The sequence below is a fragment of the Papio anubis genome, chromosome 3 (assembly GCF_008728515.1).
Source record: "Papio anubis isolate 15944 chromosome 3, Panubis1.0, whole genome shotgun sequence".
Taxonomy (NCBI): Eukaryota; Metazoa; Chordata; class Mammalia; order Primates; family Cercopithecidae; genus Papio; species Papio anubis.
This window is the reverse complement of record NC_044978.1, coordinates 115,634,154-115,652,410: the sequence shown is the minus strand read 5'-3', so window position 1 is coordinate 115,652,410 and position 18,257 is coordinate 115,634,154. Positions and strand designations below refer to the sequence as shown.

Genomic DNA, 18,257 nt, shown 5'->3' with positions numbered 1-18,257 from the left:
TGCCTCACTTCAAAGGTTATTTTTAATATATATGCCTGTGCTTCAGAAAGTGTAACATAGCATAGAAATACAAAGTACTATGCCATCATCTCAAATAAAATTACTTCATAGCATCAGAATTATGGATTTAAAATATTATGCTGAATTGGCTTTAACTCTTTTTTCCCCTTATTACTTAGAACATCTGATCTGCAATATTTTAAGGTAATGCTTATTTGTAGTAGACTTAAACAAAGAGAGGCAGAGAGGTAAAGAGAGAGTTTCCAATTTTCCACTTGCATATGAGAAAGGTGGGGTGTCCAAAGAAGACACATAGCCCTATACGGGGGGAGAAGGTGTCCATTACTAACATATTAAGTAAACTTTAGTGAGGAACAGCAGTGGAAAATAATCTATATACCTTGGCTCTTTTGCAGTTTGACAAAGTTAATGATTAAAATCTCCTAGATTTTCCACTACAGTATCCCCAAGGTGTCTATTTACCTTGATTGATATTATTTTATCTCTTTTGGGCCAAAGATAACAGCCCCTTACTTCTGTGTAGAGATTAATAATTGATTAATTCATAGTCAGGAATCTTCGTAAAAAGAAAACCAATTATTTTTGGCTGCCACCATTTACATGGTCACCTACAGGAGACAGGAGGTGCTGCAAGACTCTGGTAGAAAAATGAAGAGGGTCCTGGTATTACTGCTTGCTGTGGCATTTGGACATGCTTTAGAGAGAGGTAAGATTTCTTTTGTTGTGACCATTTACAGGAACTCTTACTAGTTTAACTTTATAGTATCACTTAAAAAATGAAATAAAATGTAAGAAACAGAAGAACTGGTGAATATGTTGGGGAGAGGCATAAGGACCATAGGGGCATTGATCAGAGCTCCACAATGCCATGTAATGTTGAATTGGAATCTACAAAAAAATCAACACAAGAATTTTGTCAAAGAAAGCAAATGTAGTTATATAATTTGTCAATTATCCATCCCTCCTTTGTTGATAAGCAAGACCTAAAGAGAATGATTTAAAATTAGACATTTGCTAATTGTTACAAGATAATGCAAATAAAGACTGTGATCCACCATTAAGCATTTACTAAGACTTCAAATATTTATTACCATTGAGAGTGTAATATGCCATGACAATGATGCATGATGTCAACTTAGAGATTCCTTTGATCCCCTTAAACGAATCCTATACATGCAATATTTGAAAATGCACGGTATTTTTAAAAATACCCCTCACATAAAATTTTTCTATAGCTATGAAACACAACCACAAATAATATAATTGAGATATATTTTTCATTAAAATTATTCTTCAGATGGTGTCTTCATCTTTGGGCAATGTTTAAAAACTTTTTTACATGACACAAACTAAGATTATGTGAAGTATACAACTTTATGAATTCTACAGCTGGGAAACTTTTCATAATTAGTTCAATTTACTTTTCTGGCTGATTCTTTAATGTTCACAAGGGAAATCTGCATTTATCCTGCTTTGTAAAATTAAGTTTTTCATTTAGTGCTGTTGGTTAACAGCCTCACCTAATTGAAACACTATTATTCATATTAGTAATGTATTTTACCAGTGGAATAAAGTGTGTGTTCTCAGGAATTATCAGTTATTAACTGTGACATGCATAACCTTGCTCTTGACTTTTTATTATTCTTCTTACATTTACTTTTCCTTGATCTTACTATGATCATTCAAATTATTTTAACTCTTGTCTTACCCATCAATTCTTAAGTAAGCTATGCGTCCTTAGGTAAGACTACAAAGTCTTTCCCAGACAGTGCAGGGTATAAAAAAGCAACATAAATTGTGTCCCTTATAAGACCTCTGAATAGGCCTTGTTCCAAGAAATCCCTTTAAGTCTTATTCTTTTGGCCAAGGATTTACTGGGGCAGATCTGATCCTGAAAAATCCTACTGAAGCAGGTTCAGATCAGGATCTTCAAACACAGAAGGTCCAATAATGGCTAGGAATTGGAATTATATATGGAGGCCATAACCAGGAGCATGAATCACCATCTTAGACTACTTACTCAATAGGTGTGCACTGGCTTCACCTCAAAGAATGACACTGTCCTTTGGAGAATAACAGAGCATTCTGCAATCTCTACTTCAACATTCTCAGCAGTGCTCAGATTCTGATGAAATGGATGCTAAAAACCTCCAGTCAGTCCTCTTGAAGATCTAAGCTTCATTCTTATAACCAATGTGCCATATTCCAGATGATATCTTGAGACATACATAATACACTTGTAAGCATTAATATTCAATATTTGGGGGGAGTAGTCCTGATCTATCAATTCTCTATTCTCTAATACCTGAGCATGACCCAAAGACCAAGTCAGCAGTTTACTTAGAAGCTAGCTGTGTTCTCTCCTGGCAGGAAGTTACAAAGTGTACAGATTAAGGGAGTTCTGAGGACTCTTAGGTTCTGAATATCCTTGTTTTGTGGGGGATTGGTTTGGATTGCAGTTTTCTCTAGCTGTGATAGTTCCAGAGAGCTGACCACTCACAGCATTTATTTAAGCACCTGTTTAAAAATATATAACGTTCAAGACTTATCTTGAAAAGAAGTTTCTGTGAGCAAACATATTTAAGAAATGAACCATACTTTATTCCTCCTTGGTGGTTTCACGATCAATGCCTTTGTTGTCCTAAAGGTTCTGAGAAACACTACAGGAAAGAAATCTTATCTAACTCTGAGTGTCTCAACATATTGACTCTTTTCTACAATGTCTATACCTATGGAACTATTCTTTGGAAACCTTGGGTCTAAAATAGATACTGTTACGGATGAACCTTTACTGGACAGGCTCCAGTTAAGCCAGCCCTCTCCTATCAAACAACATTGGAAATCTTGTTCCCAAGCCACTGGGTACATCTTGGAGAAAAGAGCTTACTTATCCTGCTAAATCTGGGTAGTGTCATAAGAAAATGTCCACTTTTGCTACCTTATGAGAAGCAACAAGGCAGTCTTCGCCAGTTGCCTACAAGAGGCTTCTTCCCCTAGGACTGAAATGGATGGAATATTAATATACAATGTATCTTTCCCTCTTCCCTTCCAAAGAAACCAAGTAACAAAGACTAGTGATACAGCTACAAAATGGTTTTTTTTTTAACTTGCAGATAGAGAAGTTACCTTTAATGATCAGGAAACATTTATAAAAATTGATTTTTAAAATTAAACTACACCAAAAAAAATCTGTTTTAAGTTACACTGTTAACAGAGCACTAAAAATAATTTTTTTTTTTGCATTTTCTTCTTTTCTTTTTTTTTCCATTCAAGTTTTCTTTTGTTTTTTATTATACTTTAAGTTCTAGGGTACATGTGCACAACGTGCAGGTTGGATACATAGGTATACATGTGCCATGTTGGTTTGCCGCACCCATTAACTCCACATTTACATTAGTTATTTCTCCTAATGCTATCCCTCCCCCTGCCCCCCCACCCCATGACAGGCCCAGGCCGTGATGTTCCCCACCCTGTGTCCAAGTGTTCTCATTGTTCAACTCCCACCTATGAGTGAGAACTTGTGGTGTTTGGTTTTCTGTCCTTGTGATAGTTTGCTCAGAATTATGGTTTACAGCTGCATCCATGTCCCTGCAAAGGACATGAACTCATCCTTTTTTATGACTGCATAGTATTCCATGGTATATATATGCCACATTTTCTTAATCCAGTCTATCATTGATGGACATTTGGGTTGGTTCCAAGTCCTTGCTATTGTGAATAGTACCACAATAAACATATGTGTGCATGTGTCTTTATAATAGCATGATTTATAATCCTTTGGGTATATCCCCAGTAATGGGATGGCTGGGTCAAATGGTATTTCTAGTTCTAGATCCTCGAGGAATCGCCACACTGTCTTCCACAATGGTTGAACTAGTTTATACTCCCACCAACAGTGTAAAAGTGTTCCTATTTCTGCATATGCTCTCCAGCATCTGTTGTTTCCTGACTTTTTAATAATTGCCATCCCAACTGGTATGAGATGGTATCTCATTGTGGTTTTGACTTGCATTTCTCTGATGGCCAGTGATGATGAGCATTTTTTCATGTGTCTGTTGGCTGCATAAATGTGTTCTTTTGAGAAGTATCTGTTCATATTCTTTGCCCACTTTTTGATGGGGTTGTTTTTCTTTCTTGTAATATTGTTTAAGTTCGTTGTAGATTCTGGGTATTAGCCCTTTGTCAGATGGGTAGATTACAAAAATTTTCTCCCATTCTGTAGGTTGCCCGTTCACTCTGATGGTAGTTTCTTTTGCTGTGCAGACGTTCTTTAGTTTAATTAGATCCCATTTGTCTGTTTTGCCTTTTGTTGCCATTGCTTTTGGTGTTTTGGTCATGAAGTCTTTGACCATGCCTATGTCCTGAATGATATTGCCTGGCTTTTCTTCTGGGGTTTTTATGGTTTTAGGTCTAACATTTAAGTCTTTAATCCACCTTGAATTAATTTTTTGTATAAGGTGTAAGGAAGGGATCCAGTTTTGGCTTTCTACATACGACTAGCCAGTTTTCCCAGCACCATTTATTAAATAGGGAATCCTTTCCCCATTTCTTGTTTTGGTCAGGTTTGTCAAAGATCAGATGCTTGTGACATAGCTAGAAAATTATTAAGTTAATCATGCCAACAGGAAATAAACCACTGCAGTTGATAAGAGCTGTTGGCAGAAACAGGTTTCTGTTATGAACATTTTCCTTTTTGCTTTAAGCATTTCATTCACAGCATTTTTTTTTTTTATTAAACATGATATAAAACTGCAAGAAGAAAGTTCTCTTTGGGTTAGTGGGTGAGCTACGCTTTTCCTTCTCTTCCTTCCCTGTCAAAACAGCCCTACACAAGGGCTGAAGTCATACAGCTCTCATTGAGAGCAATATTAACCTCCCTGAAAATCAATAGCAATGTTTCATCTTATTGATATCAGGTGCAATGCCACATATGCAGTCACCATTATGTATTATAAGGATAAGTGTGTGCACTCTCTAAAATGTCATCAGCTTAATCTATTTAGGAGAAGACAAGATGAAGAAACTTCTAAAAGGAATTGATGATGCCCTTCCCCAATATTTTTGGTCACCTAACTTCTTCATTCTACCCATTGCTTCCTCTCCCTCTCTCTCTCTCTCTCTCTCTCTCTCTCCTATTTTTCTCATTCATTCTGATCTGACCGCACTGGCCTCCACATTATCTCACACTCTAAGTCCTTTGTACCTCAGGGCTTTGCATTACCTCTTCTCTATTCCTGGAACATTAATTGTCCAGATATTCCCATAGCTCCCTTCCTCACCTTCTTCAGACATCTACTCCAAGTCTATTTACAGAGGGGGCTTCCCTAGCCAACCTACCACAAATAACACCTACCACTCCATTATCTTCTATCCCCTTACTTGGATTTATTTTTTCTTTTTAGCACCTAGTACCTTACCTTATCACTGGTTGTTCATTTGCTTCTTGTAACAAATGTAGAATGTAAGCTTTGTGAAATTACGAACTTTTGTTATTTCCTGTAATTCCCAGTTATAGAACACTACTTGGCATTTAGTAGGTGTTCAATAAATTTTTGTGTAATATTACAAAATTGGGATTTTGTGTACTTATGTCTACCATCAGACTCAAGTTCCTTAAAGATTGGTGACTTTAGAGTTTTCTTTCATATGATGCCACGTTCCCAGTAGGTAACTGATGTGTCGGTGTACGTTTGTTTGTGTGTGTGTGTGTGTAGATAGCTATGTACATATATATATATATATAACACTCATGTGTATAACAATGATCACAAACTAACTGGATTAGCTAATAATAATAATAATAACTGACAGCAATATTCTGTTTCCTGAGGATACGATCATCTTCATTTTACAAATGAAAAAACTGAGGAAGAACAGAGAAGATAAGCAACTTGCCAGTGGTATCACTATTACCCAGGGAAGAAGGAACTCAAATCCAGGTGGTCTGTATCCAAAGTCTCTGTCTTAAATCATGATAAAATACAGACTCCTATAGATGTTTTCTTTCGCCCTCATGGTTTGGGCCAACAAAGTTTATCTAAGTCTGTCTTTAAAGTCTCATTTAACTTGTCAACATTTTAAAACCTGGAGATTCCACATAAAAATCTAGATTTCTAGCTTCTCTGGAAACATAGGAATATGTGGTAATAAGGGTCGAATTTTCACATGGCAATGATGAACTGGAGCTGAATTGCCACTCCTCCTTTTGGACTAAACATTCAGTTCTCACCATTGGGCATTTAATGCTTTCTTCCCCTGGATCAAATGTAACTTGTATGGTTCCTAGATCCTACAAGCATTTGGACTTGCTAACCTGGGTGTCATATTAAAATAGTACCTTGAGGTTTAACACTACCTAAAGAAAATAATATTAACAAATGATTGTATCTTTACATTTAAAATAGGCAAAATAATTAGTTACTAGCCATTTTTATTCTCTGTAAATGAAATCACATATGAATTGTTTAAATGTGTTTACATTTAACCAATTGTGTTTTTCATCCTGGAGAAGTGAAACTTACATAACTTTTTTCTGAAAGCTGATTTAGAAAGGTATATTGGAATATACAAGGAGTGTTACATAGTTACACATGTCCTTCACATTCATATCTGCTGATCCAGCTGAATTCCTGCATGGGTTACATATATATATATGTTTGTGTATATATATAAAGTGTGCATATACATATATATACTTTAAGTTCTGGGATACATGTGCAGAACCTGCAGGTGTGTTACATAGGTATACACGTGTCATAGTGGTTTGCTGCACCCATCAGCCTGTCATCTACAGTAGGTATTTCTCCTAATGCTATCCCTCCCCTAATCCCCAACCCCCGATAGGCTCCACTGTGTGATGTTCCCCTCCCTGTGTCCATGTGTTCTTGTTGTTCAACTCCCACTTATGAGTGAGAATATTTTTATATGGAAATAACTGTGATTTTGTTATATATTAAAAAATACAATAGCAAGAGCACAGTCTTAGAATAACACATTTCAGTCTTCAAATTTGACTACACATGAAAGTAAATTTGTTATTTTGATATTTTCAAATGTTAGGTAATAATTGGTTTTAAAATGAGCATACTTTTATTTGACAAACACATACTAGACGTTAAAAAATATAAATAACAAAATACATAGTTGGATTGTTGACTAGGCTAACATTGAAGTGAGTGCTCCTTTTAAGTTTTCTTAGTAAGTGTGCCTAAGGAATTATATCCAGTTGACAATTGAAATGTAATATCTAGAATTAATATCCTGTAGAAAACATTGGCATTCCATTTTCCATCTACATGATACTGCAAAGCTCATTATTAATTCCTTTGTTTAAAAGGCTCTCTTTAGCCTTACTAAGACAAATGAAGTGCTATAAAAGCACTTAAAGCAAGGTATATCACAATGGGTAACACAAAATAGTATTGAGTACTTGACAGTAAAATTTCCCATTTAAATTATAGCTCTTACAACTGTCCTATAATACGCCTTCAGTTTCTCACTGAGATTTAATAAGAAAATTAGAAAATTATATTCCATTCATAAAAAAAAATCTTGCTAACACAACACCTAGCAGACAAGCACTATAAAACTGTTTTGACCATACTAAAAATTAATATACAAATATCTACTTCTTATAATTTTAAAAAGATAAATGACTAATCTTTGAAATAGAAATTTTCCTATACAAGATAATGCTATCTGTTGGACTTAATATGCATTTAAATGGCTCGGGGAATCTGTTTGACAAAAACATATGTGATGACAGAGACATAAATAATGATACATGTACAATATATCCTCTCCGTTAGATTGCATAATTTGATTTCGGTTTATACAGTTATAACTTCAGTAGTCATTGAGATGTGTATGTTGACAGAAACGGTGAAAGGAAATCACCCATGCACAGTGTTTTCTGGTTTAAAATGTATTGTTTTTTAATTGGCAAATTATAATTACATACGTTTCTGGGGCACAATGGAATAGTTTGATATCTGTATGTAATAGGGAATGACAAAATCATCAATGAACTCCTCTATCATCTCACTGCTTATCATTTTTTGTGAGGCATTTGAAATTTACTCAGGTTATTCTGAAATATAAAATGCATGATTAACTATAGTCACCCTGACGCACAATCGATCCCAAAACTAACTGAAATTTTGTCTAACTAACTGAAATCTCCTGTCTAACTGAAATTTTGCACTATTTTCCCCGCAGCTCCTCATTCCCTCCCTCCTCTTCTCCCTGAAGTCGCTAGTAACCATCAATTCAGTCTTCTGTGAGTTCAACTTTTTCAGATTCCATGTATAATATAGTGCAGTGTTTTTCTTTCTGTACCTGGCTTATTTTACTTAACATAATGTTCTCCAGGATCATCCATGTTATAACAAATGACAGAATTCCCTTCCTTCTCTTTTTAAGGCTGAATAGTATTCAATTGTGTAAATACATCACATTTTCTTTATCCATTAATCTGTTGATGGATACTTAGGTTGTTTCAGTATCTTTGTAGCTGTGAATAATGCTACAGTATACATGGGAGAGCAGACATTCCTTCAACTCATTAATACCCAGACGTGGTATTGCTAAATCCTATGGTAATTCTATTTTTAGTTTCTTGAGAAACATCCATACTGTTTTCCATAATGACTATACTAATGTATATTTCCACCAACAGTGGAAAAGAGTTCCCTTTTCTCCACATACTTGCCAATGCTTATCTTTCAATCTTTCTGGCAATAGCCATTCTAACAGGTGTGAGGTGATATCTCATTGTGGTTTTAATTTGCATCTCTTTAATGATTCCTGATGTTGAACATTTTTTATGAACCTGTTGGTCATTTGTATGTTTTCTTCTGAGAAATGTATGTTTGGGTTCTTTGCCAATGTTTTAAATGGGTTATTCATTTTCTTGTTATTGAGTTGTTTGAGTTCTTTACATATTTTGTATATTAACCTGTTATCAGACATGTGGTTTGCAAATATTATCTCCTACTCTGTGGGTTGTCTCTTCACTTTGTTAATTTTTCCTTTGCTGTGCAGTAGCCTTTTAAGATGATGCAACCCGATTTGCCTATTTTTGCTTTTGTTGACTGTGATTTCAGGGTCATGTCCAAAAAACTCATTGCCTAGACCAACATCATGAAGTTTTTCCCCTATGTTTTCTTGTATTCATTTAATAGTGTCAGGTCTTACATTTAAGACTTTAATCCATTTTGAGTTGATGTTTTCTCAAGTTTTAATTGAGATAGATCATATGCAGCTAGCCAGGGAGGCAGAATCACCACCACTTACTGTTTATATCACCTTATCAAAGGAGTGCCATGTGGAACTATGACTGTGCCATCCCTTGATGAATGATACTTTCTTCAGATTTTATAATACTTGCTTAATGAAGTGACTTTTATGGGAATGTCCAGAATTGTGCCAAGCATCCAGGACCTAAAAATTTAGACATGAGCTTTTCCCTCAAAGTACTTTCATGGAAAATAAGGACAATTTTGCTTAAAGGAAATATTAGCATATGCCTCCTTTATAAGATCTATCAGCAAACGTCTAGTGAGTATTACTTCAAGTCTCTGTCTCTACTAAGACCAAAGCGTCTGAGTCTTTCAACTAACCTGCTTACCTTTCTGTTTTCCTGTGCCAAACCCTGCAAACTTTTTTTTTTTAAAGAGAGAAAATGAAGAATAAGAATGACTTCCAGGACTGATAGTCTGAGATTAAGATTTTAGACAGGCATGAATAATAATGAATCTTTCGATACCATAAAATGAAGAGCACTAAATTTCAATAGAGTAATTATCTAACTCATGGACAAAATGTGCTCAAAAAGTTATATGTTATTTAGAATTTAAAATACAATTTTCATAGAAATAATTTAAATACAGAAATGAAGTTCTTAAAATGATGCATAAAAATAGGTAGTAAACATGGGATGTAAACTGTGATAACCACAAACCTCATAGAATTTTTGTGAGGATTAAAGCAGGTAATATATGTCAAATATTTAAAACCGTACCACCAAATTGTTGGCACTCAAATTTTAATTGTTATCATGATGTTATTATTATGTATTCCTATATTGCTTTAGAACTTAAGTGCTTCAATGTATTCTGAGCTTCCAAGTTAAATGCAGGGGATATCATCTTTATCCATCCCAAAAGTGGAAGAGGGAAACCTCCTCTTCTATCTTTACTCTTATAAAACCAATTATAGATGAGGAGGTAACCAACCCACAAAAAGGAAGAGAGGTGGGATAAGATGCATGGAGAAAAAAAAAAATACTCACTCTGGGACTTTGGTGAGTGTCACAAAGGACAGGCAACCACCCGAGGTGAACCCAAGGACATTAGTTTGAGTGAGTCTGTGATGCTGCCTCCTATTGCAGTTGCAGTTTCTGAGTAATTAACCCAATGATTATATATCTTTTGCTGTTTTCATTTGTGTTTGAATTTTCAAAGTCTGAACGGATGCTCAGTTTGTTCCACTGATACCATACTACGAGGTGCCATTAACTTCTAGATTAGTTTATCTATCGATGTCATGTGGGTCTCTGGGTTTAGTATTAAAAGGGTTGAATTTCTTTCCATTGACTCAAGCTCACACTTTTTCAGTGGCAATATTTCTAGTGATATAGCAATCTCTTATAACCAGATCAGCTTCCTAAACCAACTCAATAATGTTTACTATGTAAGTAAATTCACTACTGGGAAATCAACAATATCATGCTTGACTAGTTTGAATAAACACTGCAAACCATATTCTTAAAAGGTAAATTTATTTTAAAAAATACTAACAAATATACTGAACTTTTGTGTCAGTACAGAATAGAAATAAAAATGTCAAAGAAATTAAATTGTGAAAATATAAAATGCCCAACAGAGCTGTTAAAGCCCATGATTCTCCAGAAAACAATAGGAAAACAGCAATTTGAGACAGTTCCTAGCATCCTATATGAGCACTTATTTATGTCATTGTTATTTAGGATCCATTTATGTTCCTGGTATACAAATAACTGTTCTAGGGAACCAAATTAGGTTTTAGTGAAAGACTAGTAAAAGTGAAGGCATGCAAATACCTACTATAATAAACTTTGTAACAAGACAGTATCTTATTAGCTATCCCCATTGGAACGAAAGTTACATAAGGGCAAGGATGTGTCTATTTTGGGCTCCACTGTATGCTCAGATTCAATATTGAACCCAATGCCTGGCACAAAGTAAGCCTCACAAAATACCTGTTGCATGTATGAATGAATATTGTCAACTCTGTTGGCAGAGGTAAAGTGCCTGAAGCAGCAAAGATTTCCTGAAAATAAATCACACTGGCTTTCAAAAGTTCAGAATTAAACAAGACTTACCAGAATGTTTCACAATATAGATAAAAAGTGGTACATGCTATCACAAAAGGCAAAAATTCTGTTGGTGAAATTAGTAAACACTTAGTACTGTGGGGGGTCACTTGATGTGAAAGTGATTTCATCAGAGTCACTAAGATTATGCCAATATTTACTAGGGCCATATCAAAGTCCAAATCACCTTCTTTATAACCAAATGGTACATTTGAAAACAGAGCATATAATTTACAGTTCATTTGAGACAGGATTTAACTGTATGAATTGGAGTGGGCTCAACTGGTTTTACACTAAAAACATTTATTAAACAGTATTCCATGGAATGGGGAATCAATTCGTAGTAATCACATTGCAAATTAACTTTAGTATTTATTTGCTATATTTGCAAATTGAGACAATGATTAACATACGTTGGCTTTCTCTTGTAAGCTAGATATCTTCTCTTTGGACAAATACATTAATAAAATTATTTTATCAGAAGTACATTTTGGGTAGTTCACCTGAAAGATCATGGTGCAACGGCTTCCTCTACAGGTTATTTTTATATTCTAATTCTGAGCTTTCTCAATATCCCTCTTGAGCTTCCTCTGTTGCTTCCTGTTATGCCCAAGGCTGAATGTTCCAGCAAAAATAGTTTCAAAACCACTTTAAGCCTTATGCAGTCCACCCAGTTTCCAACTTTTCTCTCATCAGTTTGCATTCTAACTAAAGCAGTATATAATGCCCATGAATTCTAAAGTGCTGTGTGCAAACACAAATAGTTAATTCAATTCAAATGATTTAATGAGATAACATGCAATGCCCATTTACACTACCTTCACATGCACACTCACATTCCCATAATATACTAAATGAAACGTTACATTTTTAGTGAAATGAGAAATTGGAATCTGGAAGGTTAGAAACAAAATATTTCTCAAAATGTTCATTGGGGGTACCCCATTTGAATACAGGATTTCACTTTGCATGTTATTGAATGGTCACAAGAGAAGTACTAATAAAAATAACCTCTTCCATTTTGTAGGGTGAATTTAAACAAACTTAGCTCCTATTTATTATAAGGAAAAGAAGTTCTTATTAGAGCTATTTTGTGTGTGTCTTAAAACACAGTAAGCCATGGGAAAAAAATATTCCTTATAATCTCTCACTATTTTTAAAAGAGACGAGTTTATAATCCCCAGCAAGTGATCTTATAGATGATGAGGATACATTGTACTAAATTCAGGGATCTTTACAATATACTGTTGTTTAAATCTATTTTGATATTTACAATGATAAAACAAACTCACCTCTTCAAAAGGCTGCTTTCATTTCAGTTATAAAATAGCCACAGTTGGAATAAAGATTGCTTACACTGAACTAAAATCTACTGCCATATAACTGCCAGCCATTTTTCCTAGCTCTGCTTTAGGAGCAAACTAAAACAACTATTGACATCGTAAGTACAGTCATCACCACATGAGGACAGTTCCAGCCCCAATTCTTTTTCTCTGTGTTCTAGTCTTCAATTCCATAGAATACCATTAATGAATACTGGAAGTTTTCTGCCTTGCTTAACCTTTGGAACGTGTCACAATATCCAACCTTGTAAACTAATCAATACATTTCAGAAAATGTACTTGATGTGAAGGTTCTCAGACAAAACAGAGGTTTGTTGCAAGTGGCTGTTTTCGTTCCACTGACAATTAGCTGTATCAACCCTACGGCCTTGTCCTGGTTGCCAGAATAACATCAGACTCAGGATTCAGGTATGCGTGTTCTTTTCCACCTTCCAGGTGTTTTTGAGGGCGATTGAGTAAGTCTCTTGTTAAAAAGTGCTACTGAAGAATATCTTTTTCTCACAATTACCAAATCTGACTTTTCTCACCTCAAAAATATTTTGGGGGACATCCATCCAAAAAAATACATGCTGCGACTGCTTCCTTTACAGGCAATGTGACATTAAACAGGTGACATTAATTTGATGAGTCCTAAAGAGAATCTTAAAAAAAAAAAATTCAACCCTTTCAAGTCTGTATACAATCACCACCACCTCTGCTGCAAGCCATCAGATAGAAATTTCCACCCAGGCATATGTTTACACAGTCTTCCATAGAATTGTGACTGTTAGAGAGGAGAGGACATCTTTGGGATTAATGCCTGACAGCAGTTACCATCATGTCACCTGAGATAGCTTTCCCAACATTTAAAGTGAGAAGGACAAACCACTAAAAGTTGAAGCCACTTAAAACAGAGAGTAGGCCATTTATATACTTCCTACATTTTTCCAGAAGATATAACATCACAGGAGGGAAATTTCCTAGGCTTATTTGCATAAATGATGAGTCAGGTTAGGAGAACACTGACTGATGTGTTCTCACATATGTGATGGACATGCTGAACAAGAAGGTCTCATGATTAGTAAAGAACTCATCTCCCTCTGCAGTAACTAGCTTTTCCCTGTAGCGTGAATGAACTCAAGAGTAGGTCCTGTGATTTTTCTGTTCCCTCTCAAATACCAATGTCATTTCATCGTGAGAGTGCCTAGTTGTATTTAATAGTCAAAAATGTTTTAGTTCATTGAAAGTTGAAGCTAATCCCCCATTCAGGACTGTTTCTGTCCTGTTGCCTGTGGTGGGAAAGGAGGACACAGATACCTGCCTCTCGTCTTCTTTGCCTATTCTCTTTTCCTGCTTCCTCCTACTCTCTAGGTTGCTTCTAGCTCCTCCAGGGATAACACAGGAAAGGAGAAGCTAGTAAGAGAGATAGCAGCAGGAAAAACTCAATTCAATGGACAAAAATTTCAGTGGGCAGCATGGTGAGCCAAGGTTGTCTCCTCTGGTTATGAAGGTGTGCAAAGCTACCGTTTTCTCTTACTGTGTTCTTTGGTGATCTCTCTCCCTCGTTATTCCTGGAGATCTCGAATATGCAGCTGGCACCTTAAGCGTCTCCTCTGGGCCCCTGGTTTTCAAATTGTCTACCTCCACACAGAGACCCAACTGTTGGCAGTCCAGTGCTCTGTAGATAGCACTTTTTTGGGGATGGAGCTGGGACTGGGGGAAATACATTTAAGAAAACTCCTGGCCAGATCACTCTCCTGCTTGAGCTACATCAGGTCTGCAGGTCACACAACAGCTTCCCACCCAGTCTTCTGCCTTGTTCTCCAGGCCACTTGGAGGAGCAAGCCCATCGCCCTCTAGATTTCTCCAACCTGAATCAGACACCTGTCCATTACACCCCAAACTCCAAGAGTCCCCTGTCAAGCGCTGAGTGGTGTCTTGAAGCCCTTGTCACTATGTGAAAGTGAAAGGAAACATTCCCTACCATCCCCCAGACTCACCACACTAACTTTGTCCAAAATATTCTTTACCTGATTTCCACCTTGTCCCCAGCTGAATTCCTAGCTTTCCCTTAGACAGCCAGGAGCCGAGTAGCAGAGCACGGGTGGCAGCACTAACTCTCTTGTACCTCCTTTAAAGTCCTGCATTAGTGGCGCCAGCCCCTCACCTTGGAGTGGAGACACTCTCCACTTATTTGTTGTTCTTTTTTTCTTTTCAGGACTTAGGTAAAACTGAGACAATAAAAGAAAGAAGGGAGGAAGCAGGGTGGGAAAGAGGGAGGCAAGGAAAACAATTCTCATTGAGGTATCATTATAAAGATAGGTCCTAACAGTTGCCATATCAATAGCTTCCGACTCACTAGTCGACATGTATCATTTGCCTCACCTATGTTCAGTATTAGTTTACTCTCTCCTTTGGTTCTGCTGGTGACTAAAATATAACAGAATGCCATAAAATTGTGGCCTGATGTGACAGAAGAGCTAGAAAGGCCCCCAAAATATGAAATTGCATATTAACATTGAGAAAATGCAACTTTCACCATAGGCCACGTGGAAGATCACTTTATACAAGTACATGTAACATAATAGTCATCAAAAGGGGAAACATACAAATTTTTCTATTTCTGCCTCCTAGGCCGGGATTATGAAAAGAATAAAGTCTGCAAGGAATTCACCCATCTGGGAAAGGAGGACTTCACATCCTTGTAAGTGTGCAGTAGCCACTCCCTCTCTTGGTGATTTGATCTTGGACAAAACTGAGTGTGAGGTAACTTTGACTCAGCATGGAGGTTAATCCTTAATCCTTGCCAAGAGTAAGAGGACAGAGCCCCAGGCCCAATGTAGGCACAGGAGTCAAGCAAATTAAGGACAGCCAGAGATTCCAGTTGACCTTTTGTTACCACGGTCTAAGAATTTGTCACCAGTAAGTTTATGAATGAGTTCAAAGATAATACGTAAAGCATAGCTTTCTAATTTCAATTAAAATGCAACAGTACATTCCAGGAATCTGGGAAACCAAGGCAATGAGGTGCAGAGCAACTACATTTGGGGAGGCTTAAGAAGGACAACACCAGACTGGTTTGATGGAAGCCCTAAGTTCAATTTCTACTGTTTTCCAAGATAAATTTGCCAAGAACAAAATCTGCTTTTTAAATTAAACCTCATTTTTTTCAGTAGTCAAATAAAGAAGTAAATGTGTACAATATTTCATTTAAACATTGAACAGGTTTCGTATTTATGTGCCAAAATGTAAAAAAAAAGTTTCAGTTCTGGCTGGGCACAGTGGCTCATGCCTGAAATCCCAGCACTTTGGGAGGCCGAGGAGGGCAGATCACGAGGTCAAGAGATCTAGACCATCCTGGCCAACATGGTGAAACTCTGTCTCTACTAAAAATATGAAAATTAGCCAGGTGTGGTGGTGCGCACCTGTAGTCTCAGCTACTCGGGAGGCTGAGGCAGGTAAATCACTTGAACCCAGGAGGCGGAGATTGCAGTGAGCTGAGATCACAGCACTGTACTCCACCCTGGGCAACAGAGCAAGACTCTGTCTCAAAAAAAAAAAAGTTTCAGTTCTAATTGATATATTTTCTTATTTGCCCCTCAGGTCACTAGTTCTGTACAGTAGAAAATTTCCCAGTGGCACGTTTGAACAGGTCAGCCAGCTTGTGAAGGAAGTTGTCTCCTTGACCGAAGCCTGCTGTGCGGAAGGGGCTGACCCTGACTGCTATGACACCAGGGTAGGTTTCTGTGGTTGCCCGTCTCTGTGGCAGCCCAGAGAAGTAAGCCAAAATAGGACTTTATACCATGTGTTGAAAAAATTTTAGACAGCAACTCCACTTATTCCTAGTTTTGGGGAAATATGAAGCCTGTTGTCTTTAGAGCCTGGTTTATTCTAACATAAAGAGTCAATATTAGCCATTATTCCTACAAGGTTCAAATGAGAAAACTGGGTCATAGAGTAATTTAGTGATTTATTAAATATACACTGCTAGCAAGAAGCAGTTACAAAATATAAATTCAGATATGACTCTAAAACCTAAGTTTTTATCACCATACATTTGATGTTCTCAAATATCAGCCCATGGATCATTATTCTAAGTGAAGTAACTCAGAAATGAAAACCCAAATAGCGTATGTTGTCACTTATAAGTGGGAGCTAAGCTACGAGTATGCAAAAGCATAAGAAGGACACAATGGACTTTGGGAACTTACAGGGAAGGGTGAAGGGGGCAAGGGATAAAAAACTATACATTGGATACAGTGTACACTGCTCTGACTATAGGTACACCAAAATCTCAGAAATCACCCCGAAAGAGCTTAGCCATATTACCAAAAACCAAATAGTTTTGTTCCCCCAAAATGATTGAAATTAAATATATATGCGTATACATATTTTTAAATATTTTGTTAGATAATTAAATATATGCATATATATATATATATATATATATATCAGCTCATGAACCTCTTGAAATAACCCTAAAATATTGTGTATAGCTTAAAAACCTGATCATAGCTTTATCCTCTTTTATTATCATGCCAGGACTAGTACCAAGTGCTCCAGAATAATTTAGTGTTGGTTTCACATTTGGGAGGAGGATTCAAAAGTTGCCCTGTATGCACAAAACTAAATTCTAAGTTTTTCCCCTATAGCACTTATGCAAAAGTTTAAAAGCTGAAATGAAAAGGGTTAAATCTAAGGAGTTTCAGCAATTTATTAATGTAGTCATCAGGCCTGATGCAAATGACATTTAGATGCATTTTGATAAAGGTTTTTACAAACAGATTTGTCTCACTGTTCAAGCCTTCAGCAGATATCATACAGAAACAATGCTCCAAAGATCTGATTAGAATAGATTCTACACAATGAATATTCTTACCCATTAATTGCTTTACCTGTCCGTTATTATTTTTTCAGAATTTTATAATCCTTTTCTTCCACCAACAAGTTCATACATATTTTTTATTTCAACCTGAGCTTCTGTACCACCTTAAACTACAAAAGCATCAAATCATCAACCATGGTCAACATAACAGAGCACATTTTTATCTTATGTATTTGCTAATGCATATTTGCTAATGTATTTGCTAATACATCCCTTGATCAGAGATATGATCTGTCTCTACAATCCTAGAGTGTAAGAGAACAGATATGACATTGATATTTTTTGCGTGATATATTTCTCGTTCTCCTGCTTGTTCAAAACATTTCTGAAAAGTGTTTTGAAATTTTGTCAACCTTTTTTTACTTGAAAGAAGATAACTTTAAAAAGGCAAAAAGAAGGGTTGCCAGGGAAGTGAATGGAAAGGAAAAAGATGGAATGAAAAGAGAGGATGAAAAGGAGAGAAAGAGTCTAATTTTTAACTTCTCCGAATCTGATGAAAGGATGGTATGGAAGATGGTGAGAAGTTAGTTTACATAAGTAATTTATCACGTTGCCATCCTTCACTGGTAGAAAAGATTTTTCGAAATTTTACCTTAAAATGATGACTAACTTACAAATTAAGTATAAGAATGTCAAAGTACTGTTTCCCATATAAATCCCAAAGTAATTTTCTCCG

The 18,257-nt window shown here is 36.2% G+C and overlaps 1 protein-coding gene across 1 annotated transcript in view; it reads left to right on the top strand.

Annotated features, from left to right (window-relative positions):
* The first annotated feature begins 355 nt into the window (after positions 1–355).
* GC (GC vitamin D binding protein) overlaps positions 356–18,257 on the top strand; it is a 43,843-nt gene continuing 25,941 nt past the window's right edge. Inside the window, exons 1-3 of the mRNA XM_009206962.3 lie at positions 356–727; positions 15,331–15,400; positions 16,300–16,432. Of these exons, the coding sequence (XP_009205226.1) occupies positions 622–727; positions 15,331–15,400; positions 16,300–16,432 (309 nt within the window). The 5' untranslated portion in view covers positions 356–621. The remainder of the gene's footprint in view (positions 728–15,330; positions 15,401–16,299; positions 16,433–18,257) is intronic.